Genomic DNA, 20,799 nt, shown 5'->3' on the forward strand with positions numbered 1-20,799 from the left:
TGGAATGAAAAATAGCCCAATGAGCCCACCGACATGGATTGATCCCAGACCGACCGTGCTTCAAGCGAATGCTTTACCACTGGGCTACGTCCAGGAACCAGTCAGATTGTTAATGGTTGCTCTTGATAAAATCATTCTATTGTTAATGGTTGCTCTTGATAAAATCTTTCTATTGTTAATGGTTGCTCATGATAAAATCTTTCTATTGTTAATGGTTACTCATGATAAAATCTTTCTATTGTGAATGGTTGCTCATGATAAAATCATTCTATTGTTAATGGTTACTCATGATAAAATCTTTCTACTGTTAATGGTTACTCATGATAAAATCTTTCTACTGTGAATGGTTGCTCATGATAAAATCATTCTATTGTTAATGGTTGCTCATGATAAAATCATTCTATTGTTAATGGTTACTCATGATAAAATCGTTCTATTGTTAATGGTTACTCATGATAAAATCTTTCTATTGTGAATGGTTGCTCACTATAAAATCTTTATATTGTGAATGGTTGCTCACGATAAAATCTTTCTATTGTTAATGGTTGCTCATGATAAAATCATTCTATTGTTAATGGTTACTCATGATAAAATCATTCTATTGTTAATGGTTGCTCATGATAAAATCTTTCTATTACACATAGCCCAGACTTTAACCTCTGTCCTGAATTCCTGTAATTGTTAATTGTTATCAGGTAGGAGACCAGATTCTACATGTGAACAAGCACAGTTTCCTGGACATCACCCACATGGACGCTGTCCGCATTCTCAAGGTCACCAAGCACATGGTCATCACGGTGAAGGACGTGGGGAAACTGCCGTTTGCCAAGACAACCATTGACAGAACAAAATGGCTGTTCTCTGACGAACTGTCTCATCAAAACAGATCAATTAGTGGAAGGTAAATGTTTAAGTAGGAAAAAAAACATGGAGATGTTTAAGTATTTTAGTGAAAGCTAAAGGTTTGAGAACAAAAACATAGAATTTAAAAATCTTTGTTGAAAATCAAGCTCGGTGAATAAATGGTTTTGGGCGAAATTTCTTACAAAACTTTTAATCATGTCTTCAAACATTTAATATTATAGTGTGTATAGCAATAATATATTAACTACCAGTAGTGCAGTGAAACACCTCAAAACTGGACCCTCTGTAAAATGGAAATTCACCCCCTAAGATCTGTTGTTTTTCATGGTCCCTTTTTAAACATCAGTACCTCTCTGTACTGGATACCCCTTAAAACCAGAGTTCTTATTAATCCCTGTGGGTGTCTGTTTTAGAGGGGTTCCACTGTATATAGCCAAAGAACATACATTGGGTGCAATGTTCTAAATATAGTTTTTAAAAAATGGTTTCATTTGGAACTGAGGTTTTTTTTTTTAAACCTCGTTTTAGTGTTATAGGGTGTATACTACCAAATCAAATTCCACAGATGACAATAGTAACATATGTGGCTAAAACTCCTACCTGCAGCATGAATCAGAAAAAATTTGGGAGTCAAGCTGCTTATTTCTGCGATAACAGGTAGCGTCTATGACTACCCTAGTTCCGCACAAAATTTGAGTACTTTTTTTTTACAGGTACCCAGTACATGTTTCAAGCACAAGGCTACTTGACACAGTGGTACTAGATGAAATAAAATTGCATACATTTTTTGCCCAGATGAAACTATTACAACCAACACACTCACATTTATCACCAATCACAGGACTTGTGGTGTTCACTTCTCTATCAAAAGTTCGGTGTACCTCGAACTTTGACCCAGCTGGGAGTTATTTGGTTTAGTACTATCTGAACAACTAATCCTAATAAACTGTAATTAATTGGATCTATCTACCAGTCTTAATCAATTACCATTATCTCATTATGTAAATTATTTTTAATTTTCTCACAGATTATCAGCCAGCCTTGACAGCCTGAACAACGTTCCTAACAGTTACAACACGGTAAATATACAAATATGTTTTGGCTTGGAGAATTTGTTACCAAATCATATATACATTTCAAAAATCTAATGCAAAAGCATCAATATAAATTAGCTTTTTTACCCATTAGCAAATCCCTACACAAGCACTGAATGGATGGGACGTAGCCCAATGGTAAAGTGCTCGCCTAAGGTGCGGTCAGACTAGGATCGATTCCTGTCAGTGGGCTCATTGGGTTATTTCTTGTTCCAGCCAGTGCACCATGTCTGGTATATCAAAGGTCGTGGTATGTGCTGTCCTGTCTGTGGGATGGTGCATATAAAAGATCTCTTGCTACTAATGGAAAAATGTAGCAGGTTTCCTCTCTAAGACTATATTATGTCAAAATTACCAAATGTTTGACATCTAATAACCGATGCTTAAGAAATCAATGCACTCTAGTGGTGTCATTAAACAAAACAAACTTTAACTTTTCATTCCAACCTGATGTATGTTCAGAAGGGCAAGCGATCATGGTCATTCATTAGACTGGTTTTTATGCTCAGTGTTAGATGAATGTGACATGATACATGGTAATGGTACCAATCAAATTGTTCACACAAGTGCTCAGGCTCCAGAACACAACACAGACCTTCTTGACTGATATTTTAAATGATGTGGTATGTGCTGTCCTGTCTAAGAATGTAAAAGATCCCTTGCTTTAATTGGTAAGAATAGACTTTGTGGTGCTGGCTGAGTCTTTTCTTGTTCTATGTTGCAAGACTGCAAGTACATTATGTTAGACAGCTAATAGCTTTTTGACTGGTATGCATATTCAGCTTTATATAATGCACATTATTGCTTAATATCAACAAGTGTATTGGTATATTTAATAAATAAAATGGTACAAATGTGATGGCTATTATGCCAATCATGTTTTTTTTAAATTAATTCTACCAATACTAATTTTTCATTTGTTAAACTGTCTCTATGTGTATGTGGTCCGAGTATGCATCTTTCTAACATTCCAGCCAATGCACCACGACTGGTATATCAAAGGCCATGATATGTGCTATCCTGTCTGTGGGATGGTGTATATAAAAGATTCCTTGCTGCTAATCGAAAAGAGTAGCCCATGAAGTGGTGACAGCAGGTTTTCTATCTCAATATCTGTGTGGTTCATAACCATATGTCCGATACGATATAACCTTAAATAAAATATGTTGAGTGTATCGTTAAATAAAACATTTCCTTGCTTCTTTTCCAACATAAGTCTCATATTTGACTTGATTGTCGCTTTAAAATATGTTACAAAATGTCTTCCTTTCCTTCTGTAGATTGGCTTCATGAAGGGAGCTGGATCTCAGCTGATGAGAACGGGGTTGTCATGGCAGTCACATGACGTCATCGACCAGCAGGCTCGCATCTTGCTCAATGATTCAGAGCAGGCCACTCTGCGTTACTACCTCCGCGAATACCAGAAAGGAGCAGTCGGAGTTGATGGTCTGGTGTCTGCCCTGTTTGAGCTACTCAACACTCAGGCAAAGGTCAGGGTTCAAATACAACTTGTTTAACTTTAGTAGACGATTTCCAGCTTTTTAAATTTTAAAGGTTAACTTTGTAATAAAATTATGAACTATGAGCATATGTATTTTCTTGTATACTTTTTATTCCCAATAACGAGTAAAACATGTTATTCCTACTTCAAATGCCTAAATTACCTAGGTCAAACAGTGGCGTAGGAAAGTGCCAAAAAGTGGGGGGGGGGGGGGGCACACTTTTATATTTACACATGTTTACACTATTATAAAACAAATATAAAGCACAATATCTGAAAAGTGGGGGGCACATGCCCCCTTGCCCCACTTCCTATGCCAGTGTTATTCCAGACTTTATCTGTTTTTAGTATATACATCGTATATTATACACAAATAAAACAAATGATGTCACTATTTAAGAGAAAATCGTACAAACTGTTCAAGAAAGTTAACTCTTGGTCCTTTGTTGAAATTTGTTGTTATAAATTTGAAATAGCCTTTACTGGAAATGAAAACAAACGTAATGTCATCTCCTAATATTTGACTACAACTGCAAATTAACCTTTAAAAAAGGTAATTCTTAAAAGGAATTTTATACATTTTTACAAACATATTTTCTTCACACCTCAATCTAAAATAAACTTAATGTAAAAACGATTTTCAAAAATCTATTCAGAATGACTTCAACAAATATTTATAATCTCTCCTCGGTGCAAATTAACTATTCAGACTGAATCTGAATTAAAGGATTTTGTGTTTTGGGGAGTGAAGGTCATTGGAAAATTTAAATGTAAAATTAAGAATTAAATTTCGATACTTTCCTTACAGCAGTGATATAGTGTGATAAAAATATAATTATGGTAAGTGAAAATGTTTTAAGTGTTGAATATAAAATTATAAATATGATTTTTTGTTAGACCAAGTTACTATAGAATCATTGTATATGTATTGAGCTGGGGGTTTTGAAGAAAAAAAGTAAAATTATTATGGAAAATGAATGTACTGATATGCACTTCAAAAAATAAAATATAATGATAAATATTTGTATATCTGCAAGAATCAAATTGTTTTTCAAAATGTTATTTGATGCAAATGTACAAGTCAGACTGAGTCCATGTAAATTCTGTTCAGGATATAAATTTAACTACTGATATATCTTTTTTTCTTTCTTTTTCTTTTTTAAATTTCCATAGCAGTTATTTCAAACACATGGTATCAGTTTACTTACAATTTAAAGCCTGTCCATCTTGCTCTCATGAATGTGGGTTTCTTTCTTTTCTGTTTTTGTTTTGTCTGCTTGGTGTTGTTTTTTGTTAGTTTTTTTTAACATTTTGGGTGGGTTTTTAAAAGTTTTATTGGTGTTGTTGTATATCAAATTTATTGGTATTGTAGTTTAATTTATATCTGCTTTTCTTCCCCAGTTCACTCTGTTGTCCGATATCCGAACTCTGATCACCCCACGAGAGCTTGATAGATTTGACACTCTTGTTCTCCGCAAGGAAGCTGACTTGACAAGGGTAGGTATTGATGTCAATGACAGATCATAATTAGCAGACCTCACTGTGAATATAACTGAGGGGAGTTATTGATTGCTCCCCTAACTTAGGTTTTTGGGAGCCATTTAACTTAGGTTTTGGGGAGCCATTTAACTTAGATTTTGAGAAGCCTTAGGTTTTGGGAAATTATTTTAAAATGTCCATATTGAACACTGAAATTAAAACCTTTTCTAATATACTATTTCTTTACAGTTCACCCACTAAGGGGAGCTAAAATAACTCTCCTTAAATTGGTCTCGGAGTGATATTCCCCTTAAATGATGAGGTCTGAATCATCTGGTCATTAATAGGACATCAAACGAAATGACTTGAATTTAGTGGCCAGATAAAACAACACGTTATGACATCATATCCTGCCAAATATCTCATCAATGGCAAGCATGGCAGTATTCAGTGTTCTATTTATAGTTTGGGGTACTTTGAACTGGGGGCAAGACATAGCCCAATGGTAAACCTTGATGTATGGTCGGTTTGAGATCGATTCCCGTCGGTGGGCCCATTGGGCTATTTCTCGTTCCAGCTAGTGCACCATGACTGGTATATCAAAGGCTGTGGCATGTATTATCCTGTCTGTGGGATGGTGCATATAAAAGATCCCTTGCTACTAATGGAAAAATGTAGCGGGTTTCCTCTCTAAGACTATATGTCAAAATTACCAAATGTTTGACTTCCAATAGCTAATGATTTATAAATCAGTGTTCTCTAGTGGTGTCATTAAACAAAACAAACTTTGAACTGTGGTATATTACATGTATTTTTTACAGTACACCTAAATCAGATTTACTTTTGTTTTCATCTTGTTTAATGAACAAACTTAATTTTAACTCTAAGACCTACAATGATTATTAATACTAACAGAGTTCATATTTTAATAGTTATTAGAATTTGTGAAGTCCATTTTAAAACATTTAAAAATATATATATATTTTATATAAATATTACTGAACATTTTTCTTTCTCAGATTGGACAAAGACATTCAGTGATTCCAGACAATTTATCAGTTATCTCTCATGATAGTGGACAGCCATTTATTGAGGACAAAAACAGGAGAACTCTCTTTTCAGCAGAGGTAATATATTTTTCAGGGCTAGCTCTGGGTGAGCAAAACATTTGGCCAAATTATCTATAAAAGAAGACCCAAAACCCAGAGTTATTTTCCTACAAAACACCAATTATTACTTGAACTTTTTTCGCCAAATTAAAATAAAATTCGCCAGTTGTTACTAAAATTCGAAATTGGCGAATTTGGTGAGTGGCAGAGCTAGCCCTGTTTTTACCTAAAACCACAAAACACATTTTAGTTTATATTTAAAATTTAACTAGTTACCATCAATGATGAACTATTTATTTCTGCACAGTATGATCATTTTATATGATGTACTGTAATTCTTGAGGTTACTGATCTCAATGGGCATTACAAAGGTGTAGCGCCCATTACGCACAGTACGTACGTGCGTAATGCAAAACAAATCCGGGAATAGGTCGAGGCTGTCTGTAATTGTTCTATAAAATATCCTTTTCCTTTTTTCAGTAATTAAGTTTTCCCAATGAAGCAGCATGCATAATGCTAAATGTTTTCTGGCTATGCCCCTGCATTATAATGTTAGACTGGACATAGGCATATGATACAAATGTTCAACACAACTATTTCATTTCAACTTATTTTTGTGTTTATATCCCATTAAGGTTCAAGCACGCTGTCCTGGGCAAACACCTCAGCTATCTGGGCTGTCTGTTCAGTACAGTGAGTTAGTGGTTAGTGAGAGAGAAGAGGATTTAGTAGTCTTACACCTACCCATTGGATCATTAAGACTCACTCTGGGTGGGAGCCATTACTAGGCTGTGAACTCAGTACCTACCAGCCTTATGTCTGATGACTTAACCACAACACCACCAAGGCAAGATTCAGATTCAGGTGGCCCATCTGGCCCTATTTATTCCTTTTTGTTCTCCAAACATCAGTCCTGGCTTTTGTTAGTTCGAATATTCAGTCAACACATGGCCTACCCATTAACTAATGCCTGCATTTACTTCTGTTCAAGACAGGGTATCACTAAATCAAGTTCAGTTATGATGTGTAATGTCATCAAAATAAAATTAAATATGGTGGTTGTCATTAAAATAAATTAAAATATTTTAGTTATCATTATGATTCAATTATATTGAAGTTATCACTTTTAAACTTCAGAGAAGTTTGAACAACAAGAAGACCATTATGATGGAACCAGTGGTGTTCAACTCAATTCCCACAAGAAAGACTTTGGTAAGTTTTATCAGCGCTTCTAGAATTTTTATCAAAATCACTAGCCATGGGATCAGTGATTTAAAAAATTTACTAGCATTGATTAAAAATTCACTAGCCGTACGTTTAAGTAAATACAATTTTACTCATAGTAATAATCAAATATGTCACATAAAGTGGAAGATAGAGCTTATAAACCCTTAGATTTGGGGAGAGGATATTCATGTTTAATAAATAAACTTAAATACAGCATTTGACAACTTCTTTTTTTCACTAGCCATTGGGCATGGCGATAGTAGTTATTTACTAGTCCAACATTGAATATCATTAGCCATGGGAGTGGGGCTACCATAATCTAGCAACCGTGAAGTTCTATCTTATTCTTTATATCAGTTGTGATGTAATTGCATATTGGAAATTTATGCCATAAAGCAGTACTACAAAAGTTGTCATTTACAGGTAGTGTGATTCATGTTTATTAACTACAATTAGTATTAAAAGAATGAATGAACGTTTAACGACTCTTCAGCACGAAAAACACATTGGCTACTGGGTGTCAAATGTATAGTACTGAAAGATGCATACTTTATATACTGGTATATCAAAGGCCGTGGTATGTGCTGTCCTGTCTGTAGGATGGTGCATATAGAAGATCCCTTGCTACTAATGGAAAAATGTAGCGGTTTTCCATTCTAAGACTATGTAAAAATTACCAAATGTCTGACATCCAATAGCCCATGAATAAGAAATAAATGTGCTCTAGTGGTGTCGTTAAACAAAACAAACTTTAACTTTAGCTAAATTGTTTTAAGTCTTGTCATGAATTTTTCTTGTTTTTATAATTGGTTCTGACTAATCAGTAGTCAGACAAATCTCATCCTAAATGGAAAATGAAACTATTTCCAAATGTCATTGTTTGTATATAATCTATGATTGACTATTACTTTGACATCTGATGGCTAGATAGTTCAGTATGTTATTAATCACCTACTGGTCCAACAATGCCTCGAGATATTGAGCTGAAATTTTGTGTATAGCTTTACCATGTACCGTTACAGATCAAGTTTTCATGGCCATTTACACTTATTTGATAGTTATGGCCCTTGAACTAAGGAGATATGGAAAAAAAAATTCCAGACATTTTTTTATTTTGGCAATGCCTGAAGACATTAAGATGAAACTGACCTACTGTTATAGATCAAGTTTAACTTTCATGGTGATTTATCAATTTTTTTCACAGAGTTATGGCCCTTGAATTTAGGGATTACAAAAACTTGTTGTGCCTGGTAGGGGACATGTATTGCTTTAGCAGTACTCTCAGTATGTAATTAATTTTTGTTTTAACAGGCATTACCAGGAAATAACAAGTCGTTAAACCTGTCTCTCGGTCATCTGAACAATGAGCATGAGCAGATGTATGATGGGAATGAAATAGAGTATGATGGGAATGAAGAACTGCTTGATGGGAATGATCAGTTACCCGATCACCTTCCAGAGGTTGGTCCATTATTTATAACCTGTTATAAACCTAGTTATAGTTAGTTAAAGAAATGAAGTATATGTGCCATAAATCATTGGTAACTGGCGAACATCAGCTATAGGGAAACCTTAATTTAAAGCCCTGAAAACATACTTTTTATTTGACCTATTTCAGAGTTAACTGATGAAAAAAGATCTTGTTTAAAACTAGTTTGAAGCAATTTCCTTGTTTTCAGTGATGGAATCACTTATGGCCAACACTACAACTGCACAGGTTTATATAATGAAACCTCTCAAAACCAGACCCTCTGTAAACCGGAATTCCCTCAAAACTTGATGTTTTTCATGGTCCCTTTTTAAATATATGTACAGAAGAGAACCTCTCTAAACTGGATACCTCTTAAAACCAGACTTTTTAGTTGGTCCCAAGGGTGTCCGGTTTAGAGGAGTTTCACTGTATAGTTATAATTTTTAAATTAGTCTCTAACACTAACACTAGTTTTATTATAATTTATAACAAATAATTAATAATAATGGTGTTCTGAAAATATTTTTAATATCTTTTCATTAGGAAATAGACAAAAGGATCCCAATTCTAAATATTTTTTTGTTTTACAGTATTTTTTATGCTCGCTATACTCCGGTACATTTAAATACCAGACTTGCTTTGTGGGTTTAGGTTTGTACTGAAAGTTTTAAATTTTTGTTCAGGTAGAACCTGTAAGCTCCAAGGGTCGAACGTCACCACGTCCTGAAAAAAAAATGACTGTTAATTTGACCCAGCCCAAATATCTCCATTCAAGGGTAAGGTCAAGGTCAAAATCACCATTACCATCTCGTTCACCTATTCCATCATTTCGATTCACACCACCGGTATCAACAGTGATGACATCATCAACTACAGCAGCAAAGAACACTACAACTGCACAGGTTCACCAGACAGGAAAGGTGGGATTTACTAACAATATTTAAATTGTGTAAACTAATTAACTTGTAGCTTTTATGTAGACATCAGGGGCGTAGGCTGGGAGGGGGGTTGGCTAAAATAATTTTTACAGTCAATATTAGACTATTCATAGAGGTGCCCAGGGAAACTGTAGACTAAAAGAATCCTTCATATGTGTCCATGTGGGACAGGACTATTCCACCTGAGGGGAACCTGATGGTGGAATAGCCCTGTCCCTCATACGATACATAATGGAGGATTATTTTTCTCTCATCCAGTATATGAAAAACAAACATTTTGGGAAAATGTGAAAAACCGACATTTTTTTTTTATCTTGAAATAAAATAATCATAATATAATCATTGAAAAGATCGTACCCAAAAATGGTTTATACTAAAAGTATAAACTGAAAATGATAGTATAATTTCATTATGACAGCAGGTTTCCTTGTTTTTATGAAATATAAAGAGCATTTCTTGTGTTATTATGCCGTTTACATGTCGTCACCCAATGTTACTATCAGCTCAAACAACAGAAGTCACGTGGTCATGCAAGACCGATTTGTTTTGCATGGGCTGACGTCATGGAGTACGCCTGTCTTGCATGGCTAGGGATGGGAGAAAAAAGGGTCTGCTAGGTTTGAACGCCCACCAGGTCTAGACCACACTATGCCAGTGTAGACAAGTTTTTGATTGGTAAATGTTTTACTCAGTAACTTAACTACATACAATACTGGATGATTTGCATAACATTGTATACATATGTCTTTTATTTGGGCTAAAGAAGCAAGGTTATATTTTACGAACTTATCTCCCTTGATATGTGTTTTTTTTAAAGCTTGAAGTGCCTCTTCAACAATAGAAGTTTTAATAATAGAACTAATTAAATTAAATAAAATAAAACATGGATATACTATGATCACTGATTGGTGCCCCTACTGAAGTCTTAATTGCCGAGCCTCAAAGTGGTGCAGGGGTGAACACCTTGGATACCAATCCAGGTATCTGAGGTGACCAATCACAGCAATATAAATTAAGTATAACATTGGTATTGTTTAATTTCAAAACACAGTAAATGGTTTGGGATGAACTAACACTGATAATACTATGAGCACTTGATCACTGAATGGTACTTGTTTGATTTCATGCTTTTTAATTTTATAATGTAACGTCATAGAACACCATTTTGTAAAAAATGCCTGAATCTGGATAATAGCATTTATTCATATTAGCATTACTACCAAACAGCTATATAGGATTGCAAACGAATCACTAAGCATTTTACATGGATTACAACTAATTTTGAGGGTAGAATGATGGAAATACATTGTAAAAAAAGTCTCAGGTTAGCTCATTTTGCCCAAATATCTGTATAATTTATTGCACAAATTTGATATTTTGATCCAGCACTAGTCTTGTACGCTAATGGTTAACAGTCACTTAATTCACATATTTGCATCTGAATATAAAGGTATAATAATTGTTGTAGTAAACTGATTATTTTAAAAACATTATATTTTTTATTTGAACAGGGTGATGATAACCCCAGTGATGACAGTGGTGTTGAGATCTGTGCACTGCACAATGCAGACAACCTCGCTGCGCCTGCTTTACAGAGGTGAGTGTAATAGTGGTTTCAGTTCACCTGATATTGGGGGACTCAAGTGAACTATCATGGTAACTGTTAGACAGTTTGATGACCTTTAGATAATATGATGACCTTTAGATAGTTTGATGACCTTTAGATAGTTTAATGACCTTTAGATAGTTTGATGACTTTTAAATAGTATGATGACCTTTAGATAGTTTGATGACCTTTAGACAGTATGATGACCTTTAGACAGTATGATTACTTTTAGATAGTATGATGACCTTTTAATAGTATGATGACCTTGAATGCAATATTTTGATAAGCTTGGCATATTTTAATAGGAATGATATCTGGAGGTGGACATGATCTTTTGTACAAGGGGCACAGTGTGTAGGGGAAGGGGTCCCAAGCCAGATTTTGATCTTTATTTATATGGATATGGAGTAAGAAAACAAACCCCTTATATCATGGGCATAGGAAGGTGCCAAAACGTGTGGGGAGGGGGTGCACACAAATACATATATATATATGTAAATACATGTATAAATATATAAAAAAACATCGCTGCATTAGCCCCCCTTGCCCCCCCCCCCCCCCTCCCCACTCCCCACTTCCTACACCAGTGCATATTTTCGTCTTTTAAGTAGAGGCACCGGCCATCCCCCAGTTCCTACTGGCTTGTTTAACGGCCTTGAGTGAGATTATTATTTTGATGACATAGAAACATATCCAGATGATCTTCAGTAATGTATTTTCAATGCTTGAATTTAAGAACTTGTAACTTTAGAAAATTTTGAAATGCTTTTTCTGTAGGCAAACTGCTCACCTATGGCAATTGTGAGCCTGCCAAAAGCAATTTTTAACCAGTAACCAGTAAATGGCAATAAATTTTATCCAGCAGCAAAAAGTGTGCCATTGCTAAAATCCATGACTTACATCCATTTATTTAGCTGCACTGTATTTTTAACAATTAAGTGCAATATTTACATTCTAGAAAGCATGAAATCAAACGAGTACCATTCAGTGATCAAGTGCTCATAGTATTATCAGTGTTAGTTCATCCCAAACCATTTACTGTGTTTTGAAATTAAACAATACCAATGTTATACTTAATTTAATTAGTTCATCAATATATACATGTTTTTAATATATATCTGAGTTTTGAAATTAAACAATACCAATGTTATACTTAATTTAATTAGTTCATCAATATTATAATCGTGTGAATAGTATGATCGTAAATGATATATTTTGTAAGATATTTTGATTTTTAAAAGCAATAAATTGAATTAGGTATTAGCTTATCAATTCAGACAATTATCTTGATCAGTTATTATTCTATTTGTTGCTACAGAGAGGGGTCTGACAGAAAAAAGAGGTTTGTAAAAATAATCACATTGTCAGCATGTAGTTTTGGTTTTTATTGCACGATGTCACTGCGTGTTACAAACAGGACTGTTTGTTGTTACATTAATACATCAGCATGGGCAGAATTCCAGTGTAACTCACAGTACATTAAAACAGTGGAATGTACTGTCCTGTCTGTGATATGGGTCATATAAAATATCCTGTGAATAGCCCATAGAGTGGCAAAAACAGGTTTCTTCTCTGTGTGGTTCTAAACCATATGTTTGATACTATATAACTGTTCATAAAAGCATGCTAAGTGCTTCATTAAATAGGGTGACATCTCAACACCAACTAGGTCCCGGTAACAAGCTACCCTTGGTAAACTAAGTTCCAAAACATATATAGCCCCCCCTTTCCAATTTGGTGGACCAGTAAAAAATGTGCCAAATTTCCTTCATTGAAATTGTGCATCTTTTTCCCTTTGGCATTAATCCTACCAAAACTAACCCCCAGCCTGTTACCAACTCTCGTCGGGCTGCTGGTGCTCTCTTTCACCTGCCAATGCAGGTGGTCCCTTCTCCCACCCACCCCAACCTTTCCTGTCCTGAACAGAGGAGCTGGCCTAGGCTGGCACCTGTGCCCATGACAGGTGTGCGCTAAAACAGCTTGCTCTGAATGTGCATGTTAATCCCTATCGCCTAACCTGACCTCATTAAATAAAACATTTCTTTTTTCGTCATAGAATCAGTTGTGTAGAGAATCAACAGTGATTTGCATACTAATTCATTCATTAATTTCTTAGTGTTACTTCATCACGTCATCACCTGCCAGTCAGTATAGGAATATGGGAGAGCACTCTATTGAACTGTCTCAATGAATCTGCCCTGAATTTGTTTTTAAAAACATGATAAAGTTTGTTTTGTTTAACGACACCACTAGAACACATTGATTTATTAATCATTGGCTATTGGATTTCAAACATTTGGTAATTTTGACATATAGTCTTAGAGAGGAAACCCGCTACATTTGTCCAATAGTAGCAAGGGATTTTTTATATGTGTCATCCCACAGAGTGGATAGTACATACCACGGCCTTTGATATACCAGTCGTGAAATGAGAATGAGAAATAGCTCAGTGGGCCCACCAACGGTGATCAGTCCCAAACCGACTGCGCATGAAGCGATCCCTTTACCACTGGGCTACATACCACCCATTTAAAAACATGATTTCTGCATATATACTGAGGGTGTTCATTAAACTTTGAAAACAGGAGGCTGTTTGAGAAAAGCAGATGGCTATATTTATTGAATGTAGAGAGGTTTATAACTGTAAGCATGAACAATATGTGACAATAGTTGGCAAAAATCACTGCCTGCCTCCTACTAATGGTAACACTGCACATTATATTTAACATAAAGTAATGCAAAAGTAGAGAAATCAATTTACTACATAGTAGCAAACAGATTTGAATCTCTAGAGAGTCTAAAGTTTTTTAAGTCTAGGCCCAGTCCCAATATAGTTTCATTGTTAACAGAAAGAGCATAATTGGGTACCTTTTCCCCAATCTCATTCTATCTACATGTTGCACCTAATTACAACTTTATATATATTTGAATAGTCTTTAAAACTCATATTTATTATTCATATGGTTCAACGTAACCAAGTTAATATAATCATATGAAGCACACGTGTAATAACAAGTGTAATGACGTAATTTTGGGAAGCGACGTCAGTACAACACACAAGCTCGTATAATAATCTCTATTTATTACTTGGGAATTGTGATCTGTGAAGATACACAAGACAAATCTAGACTAATTACAATCTTTAAATTGTCTTTATGTATATTATGGTTAAACAGTTTGTTTTGTTTAACGACACCACTAGAGCATATTGATGTATTAATCATCGGCTATTGGATGTCAAACATATGGTCATTTTGACACAGTCATATAGAGGAAATCCGCTACATTTTTCCATTATTAGCAAGGGATCTTTTATATGCACCATCCCACAGACAGGATAGCACATACCATGGCCTTTGATATACCAGTCGTGGTGCACTGACTGAAACGAGAAATAGCCCAATGGTCCCACCGACGGGGATCAATCCTAGACCGATTGTGCATCAGGCGTGTGCTTTACCACTGGGCTACGTGCCACCCACTTGGTTAAACACATGTGCCTTGAGTAGTGACCTAACCTAAAGTGATACATTTTACACTGGTTTCTAAATCTGGTGGTTTTTGAAAACTACCATAGCTGTAAAACTGAATGATCACAATGATCATATACCAAACACCAAATGACAGTTAAGTAATGGGGCATTAGTAGGATTTAAAAAGTTTTGGCCATTTTTCCAGATTACTATTTATCCTTATTTTTATTATATGACACACATATACTTTGCTGCCTGTTCAAAATGCTCAAATCAACTTCAACATTTTGACTGAGCAATTGATCTATTTTTAGATTTGGCTTTAAATTTAGTCCGGACATGTTTAATTTTTAATTTACTACATTTGTATTGCAAATTTCACCCATCTCAAATGGACTTGGCCACTGGCACTGTCAAAGATTGGACCCAGAAGTATGTGCCTGAACCTTTTCATAGGATAGGGACATGTTAATAGGTTGTCCATGTCCGCATACGTTAATTAAAAATGTCCTGCAATGTTGTTAAACATTCCGTTTTCCCTTCCAGGGTAACTAGGGGCGAGACGTAGCCCAATGGTACAGCGCTCACTCAATGCATGGTCAGTGTGGGATCGATCCCAGTCGGTTTGCCCATTGGGCTATTTCTCGTTTCAGCCAAATGCACCACGACTGGTATATCAAAGGCCGTGGCATGTACTATCCTGTCTGTGGGATGGTGCATATAAAAGATCCCTTGCTACTAATCGAAAAGAGTAGCCCATGAAGTGGCAACAGCGGATTTCCTTCTCAATATCTGTGTGGTCTTATCCAAATGTGTGACACCATATAACTATAAATACAATGTGTCGAGTGCGTCGTTAAATAAAACATTTCTTTTTTCTTTTTTTTCCAGGGTAACTATCTCGACTGAAGAAGACACTACAGAGCCTGTGCCCGATTATGAACCACCTCCAGTCCCCCGTGATGACCCTGAACCCCTCCCGGATTACGAGGCGGATCCACAGACATCCACTTCCCAGGATTCTCTGTACGCAGTCATCAAGAAGAGGCCTCGGAAACCACCACGCAAGGTTTGCCGTTTTTCTTCAGTTTGATAAGAGTTTGACCCATGTTCAGTGTATCCGACTTCCTAGATGCTATCGGTTGCTGGATCAAACATATGAACAGACCACTTTAGATTTTTTTCATTCTAACCAGTGCTCCACAATTAGCATATGAAAAGCCCCAACCCCCATCAATAAAAAAACGAAGTACAGATGGCAATAATTTTGTTTTAAAAATGGAAGTTAGTTTTGCCGGTTGTTGCACTAATCTGTAGAACTAATCCTACATGTACACACGAGTGCTATACACATAAAACAATAGTTTTCCTGCTTTAACCAATCAAGACTTTATTGTTTACAAATTAATAAGCTTACAGAAGGTGCTTACCGCGTGCAGTTTTTCTTAATCCTTATAATTGTTATAAAAACAAAAACCGAAAACAAACAAAACAAAATTTGAAGGCACAAGCTACTAGTACTCGGTAACTTAAGTTTGATTGAAACAATATTTATTGCCTTCAAAATACTAGTTCAAAACTGTTTGTGATTAGAGTAAAGTAGCGACGTGTACTATAAATAAAATTGTGAAACATCTGAACATAGCCTAGTCCGGATTTTTTCACTTCCACATTTTTAAAGCCGCACACCCTAGTTCCATCCAGTGAAAATAAATTATAATTTGGTTAATCTACAAACCTGTAACACACTTAGATCACGTTTTTATCAAATGGAGTGAAAAAGCAGGTTTTATATCGATAAATACCATGGGAATCCCCATGTCCCAATTGCTTGAAATAATTTTGAAAGTTAGTATTCTGATGTCACCAGTAGATGTCGCTCGAAGCACAACAATGCCTACGTCACGACAAATTTCACAGACTTGGGGTGCGTTTCTTTCACCTCTCCTGGACATGTTCCAACTGTTCTGTCCTGGTTGTATCCCCTCTCCAGATATCGTAAGACTTAGCAAAATTATTGGTTTTAAGGGTTTGTAACGTTTTGTATTGAGACACTTGTCTGAACCTTATTGTTACTGAAAATGTTCACGAACTGTGAAGAAAAATCTCGCAAATGAACAACAACAAATCGTATGTTGATTGCGTGAACCGTGCATGAGAAAACAAACCGAACCAAAATGATAACGATCACGTGATATACCAACGTCTGTGACATTGAAATGGAAATATCCCCTCTAAAAATAGATTAGACCTTGTCTGCTCAACGTTTTTTTCTCAGATGTGCGTGCGATTTTATGAAATACGGAAAATGCATTTTGTGGTATTACAAAAACCAGGATTACCAAAAAACAATTCAGGTGAATGGAAATGTATATTCTAAATAATAAACGGTAAGTAAAGTGCAATTTTATTTGTGAAAAAATTGGTTTAATAGCGAAAAACAACGCCATAATGGTTAACAACTAGCCGTAACTAGGGTGTGTCCCTTTAAGATACTGTGATTGTGCATGTTTACTTCCGTCGTTGAACATGTGTAGACTCCAGAGGTGGGGAAAAGCCCTTTTCTCCCGGTCTGGGACCGATTCTCGATCTTTGAGACCGAAATTATTTTTTAAAAACGTGTGTTTGCCGGTCCCACTTTTGTCATTCTTGTCGGTCCGAAGCACCTGTCCATTTCTATTATTGGAACAAATTCTTATCCGTCAAGTGGACCGGCCTGCCCAGACATCGGTATCTCATGCATGATGTAAAATAATAAATAAATAGTGGTCAATATGGCTGGTGTTTCAGACATCTGTGATTTTAAAGTCTGCCTAAGTATATATCATCTGTCACTGAAGTCGGACCTACAGTAGTGTCAATCCACAGCCACTAGGCTAGACATTAATTTTGTCAAAGTTGCTGAGCCGGTCAAACGATTAAAGAGACGTTAACAATAACACCATTCTTGGCGAGAGAGCCATCAAGGTATTACATACACTCCAATTAAAACAAAGGACCCAGAGTTTGCAACTGGTTACAATCAACACCTGTCAACACCTATGTATGGAGCTTTATCGGGTCGAGTGTCCTAGTCCGAAACAAGAGACTTTTGTGCAATACAAACTGCTTGAAATAGCATAAAATATACTGAAATAATTTATAAATGTATTTATTGTTGACTGTTCAATGTAGTCTATCCAATAATTATAAAAGGATTTTAAAATTAAGAAAAGGTTTCCACTTTTTTGTCAACGAGTGGGAGTAAGCAGAACAGCTACATGTACAGGTTATCTCAAGAGCCAGTAGAGGTCAGATTTCATCCAATCAGCGATGACGTTATTAATCTCTTTGTCTAAACATGTGCTGGCTCAGGCTGTCAAACACTTCAACGGTGCGATCTTTTATTAATTTTCAGGACACCGTACTGAATACTGGTACTTTTTATACATATATGGGATTTAAATTCATAACTTTTATTCCTTCTTTATATTATTTATTCCATTATGTAAAATATATATACAATTTGTGTTTGGTTTTTTCACTGATGTGATAAAAAAAAATTTTTTATTCCATTCTTTTTTCCACTCGCACCCCCCTCCCCCCTCCCCCCTCCGTTAATGATGACATCAAGTGGGACCGATTGACAATTTTATTTTTCCCCACCCCTGGTAGACTCGTGGAGCACCGCTTTTTTCCTACTAGCCTAGTACATCGGAAATAATGTGGCATAGTTGAACGAGACTACATATTTTTTATATTTTTGGTCAGCCTTTATTTTCGCGTGGAATATATTTTCACGAATTTCATTCATACGCGAAAAATGCGAAAATAAATTCCACATGAAAATAAAGTATTCTACAGTAATTGATCAATGGCTACTGGATGTCAAACATTTAGTAATTAGTGTTAGGGGAGACCCTCTTAATAAGTAAAGGGTCTTTAATACGCACCATCCCCAGGGCTTCTAGATTTTGTGGAATGGGAATAATTTGTTATCACAGTTGTATGATATGGTTACAAATTTCACTCGGTGAAACATTAATCATATATTACACGAATATTAAACATCCACTATTCATAGCTCCATTGGAAGCATGTTGTATTACTGGTTGTGACTGCTGGAGTTGTAGTAGGCTTAATTGAGTTTTAAATTATAAATTATTTCATACATTAGTAAATAGCTTTTGAAGGAAGGAAATGTTTTATTTAACGATGCACTCAAAACATTTTATTTACGGTTATATGGCGTCAGACATATGGTTAAGGACCACACAGATATTGAGAGAGGAAACCCGCTGTCGCCACTTCATGGGCTACTCTTTTCGATTAGCAGCAAGGAGTCTTTTATATGCACCATCCCACAGACAGGATAGCACATACCACGGCCTTTTGATATACCAGTCGTGGTGCACTGGCTGGAGCGAGAAATAGCTTGTGATGTCCAGAGGTGTTCATTATGTGAGGTGGTTCAATTCTATGATGAAAGCACCTCAGACAAGTGCTCTACAGACTGAGTCGCTAAACCATGCCGATTTAGTTACCGGGTATTGCTAGTGTCCCTGCACATTTCTTTTTAAAATCATTATTCTGTAATATTTACTCATATTGCAGCAGTTTTCTGTTTGCTTATTGTTAACCATGGTCATTACCTCAGAAAGTATTGATTAACACCAACCCTCATTATCTGCTGCTTTACTCTAATTATTTGTCCTTTTATGTGAAGCACTACGTATCAGAAATTAAGAGAGAAATTCTATCATTTGATGTCTGTTTCTATGGAAACGCAAATAATGGTATCAACAAGATCTATATGTCAGTGCTGTTATCTGTTGTTGTCATGATGAATGGAAAGGTCTGCTTTTATAATTGCAGCAGAATGTCATAGAATATAGTATTACAGTGTACAAATGTACTTTGGTCATCCTCTGGTACATATAGTAGGTCTCGTGTGGTGATGGTCAATTAAGAATATTGAAATTGGTTTTGTCCAATGCCCATTGCAGGGCTCACCCTGTGTGTTGCCAATTGCTAATTTTTATACAAAATGGCTAAAATGTTTACACTTTGGCTAATAAAATATTCTTTAAATTAAACAAAGAAATGTTTTATTTAACGACACATTCAACACATTTTATTTATGGTTATATGGTGTCAGACATATGGTTAAGGACCATACAGATATTGAGAGAGGAAACCCGCTGTCTCCACTTCATGGGCTATTCTTTTCGATTAGCAGCAAGGGATCTTTTATATGCACCATCCCACAAACAGGGTAGTACATACCACAGCCTTTGATATACCAGTCATGATGCACTGGCTGGAACGAGAAATAGTGCAATGGAGCCACCGACAGGGATCGATCACACATTGACCGCGCATTGAGTGAGCACTGTACCACTGGACTACTTCCCGCCCTTCTTTAAATTAACCACATTTTAATAATTTTCATGGAAATACTCTATATTTATGAAAATTGGCTAAACCAAAAAATTTTCCAGTGTGAGCCCTGCTATTCTGAATTTATTAGAAATACATTATAGGACACCTGTCTTGTGCGTAAATAAGTAATATATTCTATTTTGTTTCAGTGTGACTAAATGGAATATTAAGCAAAAGCCAGGGATAAAATTACAGCTCTCGAAATAAAGTTAAAAAGTTAAAGTTTGTTTAGTTTAATGACACCACTAGAGCACATAGATTTTATTAATCATCGGCAATTGGATATCAAACATTTAGTTATTTTGACAACTTGCTACATTTTTCCATTAGTAGCAAGGGATCTTTTATATATGCATCATCCCGCAGACAGGATGGCACATACCACGGTCTTTGATATACTATCAGTAGTATATATATTTTTTAAAAACCACATACACTCCAAAAAAATATTTTTAAAAATTAAGTGTCTAGATCAAGTAGAGCAATATAGATATCAAGAAACAAAGTGTAGATATAAAAAAAAAATTAAAATGTGAAGAATTACAGAAGTGTAAATCTCAGAAAGCAAAATTGTGTAAATCTGTAGCTGTATTGATTTACAGAAACGGTGTGTAAA

At 35.5% G+C, this 20,799-nt stretch overlaps 1 protein-coding gene across 2 annotated transcripts in view; it reads left to right on the top strand.

Annotated features, from left to right (window-relative positions):
- Positions 1–20,799, top strand: part of LOC121382775 (whirlin-like) — a 46,502-nt gene that overhangs the window by 19,292 nt on the left and 6,411 nt on the right. Inside the window, exons 5-15 of one of the 2 annotated variants that reach the window (XM_041512367.1) lie at positions 696–901; positions 1,892–1,943; positions 3,239–3,448; positions 4,861–4,956; positions 5,958–6,065; positions 7,185–7,259; positions 8,586–8,735; positions 9,429–9,665; positions 11,195–11,280; positions 12,608–12,631; positions 15,654–15,831. In XM_041512367.1, coding sequence (XP_041368301.1) covers positions 696–901; positions 1,892–1,943; positions 3,239–3,448; positions 4,861–4,956; positions 5,958–6,065; positions 7,185–7,259; positions 8,586–8,735; positions 9,429–9,665; positions 11,195–11,280; positions 12,608–12,631; positions 15,654–15,831 — 1,422 coding nt within the window. The remainder of the gene's footprint in view (positions 1–695; positions 902–1,891; positions 1,944–3,238; positions 3,449–4,860; positions 4,957–5,957; positions 6,066–7,184; positions 7,260–8,585; positions 8,736–9,428; positions 9,666–11,194; positions 11,281–12,607; positions 12,632–15,653; positions 15,832–20,799) is intronic. The other variant, XM_041512368.1, reaches the window with a different exon arrangement.

The sequence above is a fragment of the Gigantopelta aegis genome, chromosome 10 (genome assembly GCF_016097555.1).
Source record: "Gigantopelta aegis isolate Gae_Host chromosome 10, Gae_host_genome, whole genome shotgun sequence".
In the NCBI taxonomy this organism is placed as follows: Eukaryota; Metazoa; Mollusca; class Gastropoda; order Neomphalida; family Peltospiridae; genus Gigantopelta; species Gigantopelta aegis.